The 9191-nt window shown below is 34.6% G+C and overlaps 2 protein-coding genes across 3 annotated transcripts in view; one reads left to right on the top strand and one right to left on the bottom strand.

The window, feature by feature from the left end:
- abhd3 (abhydrolase domain containing 3, phospholipase) overlaps positions 1–1191 on the top strand; it is a 23237-nt gene extending 22046 nt beyond the window's left edge. The window contains exon 9 of one of the 2 annotated variants that reach the window (XM_016516736.1): positions 395–1191. In XM_016516736.1, coding sequence (XP_016372222.1) covers positions 395–576 — 182 coding nt within the window. In that variant the 3' untranslated portion in view covers positions 577–1191. The remainder of the gene's footprint in view (positions 1–394) is intronic. The other variant, XM_016516735.1, reaches the window with a different exon arrangement.
- A 5712-nt stretch (positions 1192–6903) lies between these two features.
- The window catches only part of LOC107711675 (GREB1-like protein), a 33909-nt gene continuing 31621 nt past the window's right edge, over positions 6904–9191 (bottom strand). The window contains exons 32-34 of the mRNA XM_016516694.1: positions 8175–8375; positions 7784–7922; positions 6904–6920 (exon numbers count right to left, since the gene is read on the bottom strand). Coding sequence (XP_016372180.1) covers positions 6904–6920; positions 7784–7922; positions 8175–8375 — 357 coding nt within the window. The remainder of the gene's footprint in view (positions 6921–7783; positions 7923–8174; positions 8376–9191) is intronic.

Raw genomic sequence — 9191 nt, 5'->3', positions numbered from 1 at the left:
TTTTTGAACGTTTTATGCGACGTGCAGCAAGTGTATGTTAGCTTATGTCCCGCCGGTTCATATGTACGCATCTAACCTAATCGTTCTGAATGAATCTCTTCCCAAATTGTCTCTCCCTAACATTTTCGTCTCGTTTTTATCCGTTGATGAAAATGTCAATAGATTTACGTCATAGTTTTTGTCATTCAAAAAGAGTTTTAGTTTGTTATCGTCTCGTTGTCGTTGGTGAAAAAAATGAAATTAAATTAAAGTCATCGAAATTAACACTATTTTCCTTATTTTTAAGAAAATGTGACATTTAAGTTTAGGGCTGAAGTGAAAGAAACTTCAATTTGGCCCAGCCAGTTGACTTTATCCCATCCATGTTGAGCTAAAAAAGGTCTTTCTTCTTCAGCCTTTCCAGTGGAGGCGGTGAAGCAGAACCCCAATGTGGCCATGCTCATCACCTGTCACGGCGGCCATATTGGCTTTCTGGAGGGTCTGTGGCCACGGCAGAGCACCTACATGGACCGAGTTTTTCGCCAGTTCACCAAGGCCGTGTTTGAGAACGGCAGCAGTCTAGATGATCTCCACTGACCTTCTCTTTCCATTCCCTCTACAGCCATGAGCAAAAAAATCTGTATACATTTCCAAAATGAAGGGCACAGGTTCACTTGAGGGCCAGGATTGTTTTTTTAGTCTGTTCATTTATTTATTTATTAATTTTAGTAGTTTTATTTGATTTGCATTCATGAAACAGAAATTCTTCTTTGGCTCGCACACGTTCCATCCGTTCATCCATTGCTGCACTTATTTGTTTCTTAATTGCATGTCTGTGTATGACTCTCTTAATTATGTATTTTTAAATATGACTAAACATCCACCTGGACCACTGAATCACTCACTAGGTGATATTACTCAACATGAATCCACATGAGAGAGAGAATGTCCAGAAAAACATAGTTTATAGCCCTGAAACCTATTGGGAGCATGTCCAGGTTCACCACTAAATCAAAATTAAAAAATGCGAATATATGTTTGCATAAAGAAAAATGAAGCTTAATTTTAGAAATACTACTTTTTGACATTATTCTCAAGAGTACATTTCCCCTTATCCTTTTAGCATATAATGCGTTATTAAATTACCATTAATTTCAAATAGTGCCATGATGTATACTTATAATAGCTTTGTTTTTAGAAAAAAAAAAAAAATATATATATATATATATATACATATATACATTACCGTGACCCTATGAGTCTGTAAGATCAAATCTTAAGTTAAGCATTAATTGCTTCCTCAGAAGCAATTTTTAAATAAAGAAAAAATTGTTTTTAAATTGTTAAAAATTGTCTTGCTCTGTTGATGTTTCTTTAAAGTATCTTAAATGTCTAAACTAACTAACCCCACTTTCTTTGTTTCCTGTTAGTTTTGTGTTTTTATGGCAAAAAAAAAGAAAAAAGATTGTATCATCACAGTTTTTATTTTTCATAAGAATGTACCGCATGCACTTTTTTCTCATTTATTACTGTTATATTGACATAGTTCAACATTAATCATATTTTTGGACTAGGAATGTGAAAATTGCACTAATTTGAGTTAAAGGCACTTAACCTGTGTAGCCCTGTAAGTAAAGTGTGTTTTCTTGAACCGGACAGACGTGGCTTCAAGGATTCTGTGAATGTGAAAATGACTTGAGCTACTGTTTGTCTAAACTAAAATATGCTTGCTTTGAATTGCTTTTTATATGATGGTGCCATTGAAATCCTACTAACAGCTACTTAAATGATCTAAAGAATGAGAGAAAAATAACAAAAACTGGAGCAATCATTAGTTATGTGAGAATGACAGGAATAGTGATGGCAGTGATTTTATGAGGAAGCTCTTTATAATAAACGATGTAACTATCTGTTCCCGGATATAATTGTATGTAGGGATTTTCATGGAGGAATGATATGATGTCCAGAACTAGACATTAGTTATTGAATATGAAACCGCCCAGCTATGTGTTGTATATTGACCTTTTCTGCTTTTATGACGGTGCTGCTTCATATTGCGCTTCTAACTGTCAGCCGCATTTGCTCCTGTAGACTTAAAAACGCTTTCCTCTCTGCTTCCCGTCCATCCTGTTCCTGAGAAGCATGTGTTCTAAGTGTCTCGAGTAAATGTACTGACATGCATCATATAACCTGTAGCACAACAGACATATTTTTCCATGAAGATTGTGTATTGAACATGTGCAGCAATAAGATTTGAATACAAGATCTATGTCTATGTAGATATGTATATATGCACATGTACTTGTATGGATTATAAGTGCATTTGTGGTCTTAAATAAATTATGGAATTCAACCGTAAAGTTTTTCTTTATAAATATATTAGTGATGTGGCAATTCTTAATTATTTGATGATTAATTCATTATGCCCTGTTGTAATCTGAATCTCACAGTCAAATATCAAATAATGAAATGCACTTTTCATGAATACAGTATAAAATAGACCTCGCAGGTACATTTTTATTCTTTTTTAACAGGTAGGGGAAAAAATGCAAAAGTTTACAGGGTTTAAATTTTTCTAAATTAATCTGTGACTGGATTAAATCTTGGTTTTTAGTTATTTATGAACATGAATTATAGAAAACTATTTGATTGCTCATTTTTCTCACAATAACTTGAGTAACAGAGCTGAATATTTGAGCTTGACTTGATATAGTCAAAACATCAATTTGTACAAAACCTAAGAAAATGAAATTATTTACTTAAGAATGGAAGGCAAGACACCCCATAACTAACAATAGATATTACCATACTTCCCCAGTTGATTGATTACATTAATGGCAAAAAAATATTTAAATACATAAATGTTTAAATATACAAATGAGGCATTATCTAAATAAATATGCAATAAGTTGTAAACATTTCCAGAACAGAAATCAGAACTTGTTTTATTTTGTTAAAATATTATTACAGAGGGGATTTTGGACTTGTTTTTATCATTCCATAAATCAGAAAATACTGTCAACAGCCATAAAAACAATATATTTTCACAGTGTTTTTAGGAATAAAAGGTTGTATAGAATCAGGGGTTATATGAACAAACCCCTCTGTAAAAAGCTTCAGAAAATACAGTAGATTGGAATAAAACTGAAGTGTGGATAAGATAGATAAATTGCATTTTGGATGTTTTCTTTCCACCAGTCTGAAACAACATGTTATGAGAAGTCAAATAGCCCAAGATCCCAACACTGACCAGTGCATGAAAGTACAATGTTTTTGCCTGTAGTGTCTCGCCTCAATCACAAATATGCCGTCTGAACAGCTGTGAGCATAACTCGCATATCTACATCCGTGCTGATAAACTTCAGATGAGCTCCATACAGACATTGTTTGTTTGGAGGAACTTTGACCCACATTCCCTACCAAGTCCTTTTCTGTTTTAAATCTCATCCAGAGAAGACAGACTGCTAAACTCATGAATGTATAGCATATCTAGCAGTCTGCTACAGCCTAATTATACAAATCTAGCCAGATGGAGAAGTCATTACCAAGAAGATGAGTGTGACATTAACATTATCAATATATCTTTGGTTAATATGTTGTTCCTCAGAGTGTTTATGTACAGCATAATGTTTCACTGAAAGTAAACAAGTGGAAATGTACAATTGTACTACTATGTTTTTGGACTTGTTCTTTGGAAATATACCATAATATTCTTTGAATTACCTTGAATAAAGCAAACCCTGTTGAAAAAACCAGCATATGCTGGTTAGGTATGTTTTGACGCTGGGATGCTGGTTTATCTTCAATTCTTTTTACTTTTACTGCATATATTTTAGCCTTTTATTATTAGCCAGTATGTCTGTTTCTAACAGAGCATATGTTTGCATCTCAGATGTACCAAAGTGAGGAAACTGTGTGAATTTGTGTGTGTTTAGGCATGAAAGTAGGGCATCTGGGCTCTTCTGACTATAATAGGATGTACCAATGCATCAAAACACCGCCTGCCAGATTTATTTTGGACTCTGTGTTTCACACTTCACCCGAGCGCTTCACTCGAAAACCACATAAAAACCACCCACAGGCTTTCACCCTTGACAGTCATCATGAGGATATCTTGACAAGCTGAGTGGACTGATAAAGTGTCACACTGCTTTAATAGGGTTAAAGTTCACTACTTCTCTTGGGTTGAACCGTGGTGTGATTTTATACAGAATTCTACATTATTGAGGACAGAGGTGACTGCATACAAGGTTCATAGTTGGTTGATGATTGGTGGTTTCACTCAGCAAATAAGCACAGCAAACATATAAGACTGTCTTATGGAAACAGGACATTATAAATGTGTCAGAACAGTTTATAGATAAAACAGTAAATAGATAAAAACAGTATAATAGTATAGCATTTTGCTCGAGTGCGAAAGATTTCCCAAAGCCGATCTTTCTTTCTCTTTCTTTCTTTCAATATACAGACAGTAACAGTAAACAAAGATAAATAATGATAAATTAAATAAAATTCGTTACACAGACTTAGCAGGGGGTTCAAACTTGTCACACGGATTTGCCATGTTGACCTACAGAAAGCTGCTTGGGTTGAAATTTACTTCTCTGTGAGATGCTCTTCATACATCTCTATGCTACCGACAAGCGATAGAGTTTTTTTCTGCGAAATTTCGCCAAAAGCCCTCCTCGTTACCTCGTGAAATTTCGAATAAGTTTTGTTAGGGTGACAATTTTCCCAGATAGCACAGGTACGTCTGCAAGATGTCTGTTAAAGACGGATTTGCCATGTTGACCTACAGAAAGCTGCTTGGGTTGAAATTTACTTCTCTGTGAGATGCTCTTCATACATCTCTATGCTACCGACAAGCGATAGAGTTTTTTTCTGCGAAATTTCGCCAAAAGCCCTCCTCGTTACCTCGTGAAATTTCAAATAAGTTTTGTTAGGGTGACAATTTTCCCAGTCCTATAGATGTACTGCAGATGAGCAAACACTCTAAAAAATACGTCTCACAGATGTAATACAGACGTCAAATAGATGTCTCCGTGATGTATGTGTGCAATAAGGGTTTGCTTTGCCACTTAAGACAATTACAAACACAGTTGAATCAACCATTGCGTTCTCCGAGTATCAAATATTAATGACGTTTTGTTCCCAAGTTAGTGTTTTTGAATGAATCAGTTGAGTGAATGATTCCAGCGTCAAAACATACCTAACCAGCATATGCTGTTTTTTTCAAGAGGGAAGAACCATGGTATTACCATCTGATTCCAGTACTTTAGCATAGCACAGTCATAGTACTTATTTGTAATAAACAATTATCTTCAATTCTTTTTACTTTTACTGCATATATTTTAGCCTTTTATTATTAGCCAGTATGTCTGTTTCTAACAGAGCATATGTTTGCATCTCAGATGTACCAAAGTGAGGAAACTGTGTGAATTTGTGTGTGTTTAGGCATGAAAGTAGGGCATCTGGGCTCTTCTGACTATAATAGGATGTACCAATGCATCAAAACACCGCCTGCCAGATTTATTTTGGACTCTGTGTTTCACACTTCACCCGAGCGCTTCACTCGAAAACCACATAAAAACCACCCACAGGCTTTCACCCTTGACAGTCATCATGAGGATATCTTGACAAGCTGAGTGGACTGATAAAGTGTCACACTGCTTTAATAGGGTTAAAGTTCACTACTTCTCTTGGGTTGAACCGTGGTGTGATTTTATACAGAATTCTACATTATTGAGGACAGAGGTGACTGCATACAAGGTTCATAGTTGGTTGATGATTGGTGGTTTCACTCAGCAAATAAGCACAGCAAACATATAAGACTGTCTTTAAAAGAAAAATCTATAATTTTGACCCATACAATGTTTTTTTGGCTATTGCTACAAATATACCCCAGCGACTTAAGAATTTGGTAGAGTTCTTGGAATGCCGCTCATCCAATCAAATTTGAGAGACAAACTCAGGTTTATTTAGAAATTCTATTTTGTCATTTGAAGAAGCCATTATGTGAGGGTGAGAAGGTCACGTGATTAGTAATTTCTAATACATCATCTGTAATTAGTTTCAAGTGTGCAAAGCTTTTGTTGATGAATTCATGGACTTGACCTAGCAAAGCATTCCTGATATTTCAATGATCATCAGTCCAAGAAGCTTTTTCAATAAATAAAACAATCCCTCAAAAAAGGGATCCATTTGTTCTAATTTTAAATAAATCACCCGAAACAGAAACTAATGGGTCCTAGGTAGATTCTTTGTGCCGTGGAAAAATAAAAGAACGCGTTTGATCCGTGACACATACGGCTCAAAGTGACTCTTTAGTAAAACTAGCCAGAATCCAAAGTGACAAAAAGTCTGTCATATATATTAATATCGGCATTTCTTAAAATGTAAACAAAGCTTTTTTCTTTTAACATCCAAAAAGTCAACATCAAAAGATAAACCAATCTAGAACACTCATCTTCTCAGGCATACCATATTAGCTAGCTGGCTAGCTAGCTATGTAGCCATCTTTATGAAATGGTCATTGTCTCTCCTGTTTCACTGATATTAATAGTCTATTCTGGAGTGGAGTTTGGGATTGTGTCGTCCTCAGGGTTCCTCAAGGCATTTACAGTGTGCAACTACAAAACATTCCCAGTGACTTCAATAAAAGGAACGTTTTGCTGAAATATGATGATTAATAGATGCTAACTCAAGACAACATGACCTTTTAACTCGGTGGTTAACACTTCAGACATGTACCAACTAGCATTTACAATCATAAAGAACATCGGCACACATCAGCTGATTCAGACTGGAATCAAGAAGATCATAAATGGATTTCTTTAGATATAGCGGATGTTGACTTCAGTAATTGAACTTTGTAATCTTGTGGGTCCATTGCAACGCCCAAACTTGGACGACTGACAGCTCCGATTACGTAACTCGCGTTACTTGTAATGCGTCACCCCCAACACTGTTTAAAATTATAGACATTTGAAAGTCTGGGGTCAGTTAGAATTTATTTTTTTGAAAGAAATAAGTTACTTTTATTCAGCAAGGATTCATTAAACTGATCAAAAGTGATAGTAAGACATCAAATCAGCATATTAGAATGATTTCTGAAGGATCATGTGACTCCTGAGTAATGATGCTGAAAATTCAGCTTTGCATCACAGGAATAAATTACATTTTAAAATATATTCAAGCAGAAAACAGTTATTTAAAATGGTAATAATATTTCACAATATTACAGTTTTTACTGTATTTTTTTATCAAATAAATGCAGCCTTGGTGAGCAGAAGAGACTTATTTAAAAAACAAAACCTTACTGACCCCAAACATTTTGGACTTTTTGATAGTGTAAGTGTATTTTGGATTTATATATATATTAGTGCTGTCAAACGATTAATTGCGATTAATCGCGATTAATCACATCCAAAATAAAAGTTTTTGTTTACTTAATATATGTGTGTATACTGTGCATATTTATTATGTATATATAAATACACACACATACAGTATATATTTTGAAAATATTTCCATGTATATATTTATATTCATATAATTGAATTAATTATATATAAATATTTTAAATGTATAAACTTAACATATGTTTCTTAAATATATACATGCATGTGTGTGTGTTTATATATACATAATAAATATACACAGTACACACACATATATTATGTATACAAAAACTGTATTTATTTTGGATGCAATTAATCGCGATTAATCGTTTGACAGCACTAATATATATACACAGTATATATATATATATTTAATATTCCAGCTGTAAGGGATCTGGACTCACCTTTGAGGAAGTTGAATTTCTTCAGGAGGCTTGAAACGACAAAGGAGTCGCACAAGTAGAGCAGCAGTCCACCGAACAGCACCCCTTGATGATCCACGTTCACTGAGTGCGGCCGAGAGCTCATGTAACACGTCTGAATCTGTAAACACAAAGAAAACCCAACAAATTAACACTTTTTTACTGACTGAACTAATATGCAGAATATAAACTGTCAATACTGTCTCCAAGTAATTCTTTTCATTTTCTGACTGTCAATACGTATTCACTGAGAGTTAGCTGTTGTTTGCTGTTGTCACGCAGGTTTGGAGTGATATTAAGGTGATTAAATAATCAAAACGGTACTTTTGGGTGAACTATCCCTTGAAGTGTGAGACTCATAGTTTATTTGTACTTGTGGGCCGAGGTTGAGGTAGCTGTCTATGGAGAGCACGGGGTTAGTGCTGTTACAGAGGGCCAGAGGAAAGAGCCGGTGGCTACAGGACTGCAGAAACTTCTCCAGCAGGAACTGAGCCGGTGCGGACAGCAGTGTGTGCTCACTGTCCGGAGCGCACACATACTGAGACGCACACACACGCACCGGGGTCTCCATCCTCTGCAGAATAAAAGAGATAGTCTCTTACAATTACACTTGCTCTTTATAAACTGATAAAAATGTAAAAAGTAAAACGCTTTTCTAGTTGAATATATTTTAAAATGTCATTTATTCCTGTGATGTAAAGCTGAATTTTCAGCATCATTACTCCAGTCTTCAGTGTCACATGATCCTTCAGAAATCATTCTAATATGCTGATCTGATGCTCAAGAAACATTTTTTATTATCAATGTTGAAAACAATTGTGCTGCTTCATATTTTTGTGGAAATCCTGATACAGTTTTTCAGGATTCTTTGACGAATAGAAAGCTCAAAAGAACAGTATTTATAGATTTTTTTTAACAATGTCAAACTCTTTACTGTCACTTTTGATCAATTTAATGCATCCTTGCTGAATAAAATTATGATTTTATTTAAACACATCTTACTGACCCCAAAATGTTGAATGGTAGTGTAATATAACACATTATACTGATTTATATATCTATATTTAATTATAGAAATTGCACAAATGCAGGTATACATTTTGAATGTAAATCTTAGAATGATATAAAGGTCAACTGTTTAAGTCTGTAAGAGTTGAGAGAACTGCATTTAAAATGCATGAAATATTCAAAAATGCCACCATCAAAATGACTGGTTTCATGGCGCCCACTAGTGAATGTATAGTATAACTGCAATTAAAACCAGTTGCTGTCTTCTGCTAGTTAGCGAAGCATTAAAAAAACAGATTGGAGATTAAAATAATAGCAGATTGGTCTCATTTTAAATGATTAATAAAAACAGAGATGAAAAATTTACTTAAGCCAGAATTTT

This window comes from Sinocyclocheilus rhinocerous, unplaced genomic scaffold (genome assembly GCF_001515625.1).
Source record: "Sinocyclocheilus rhinocerous isolate Xijiao unplaced genomic scaffold, SAMN03320098_v1.1 scaffold807, whole genome shotgun sequence".
In the NCBI taxonomy this organism is placed as follows: domain Eukaryota; kingdom Metazoa; phylum Chordata; class Actinopteri; order Cypriniformes; family Cyprinidae; genus Sinocyclocheilus; species Sinocyclocheilus rhinocerous.
This window is presented reverse-complemented; position numbering and strand designations above follow the sequence as displayed.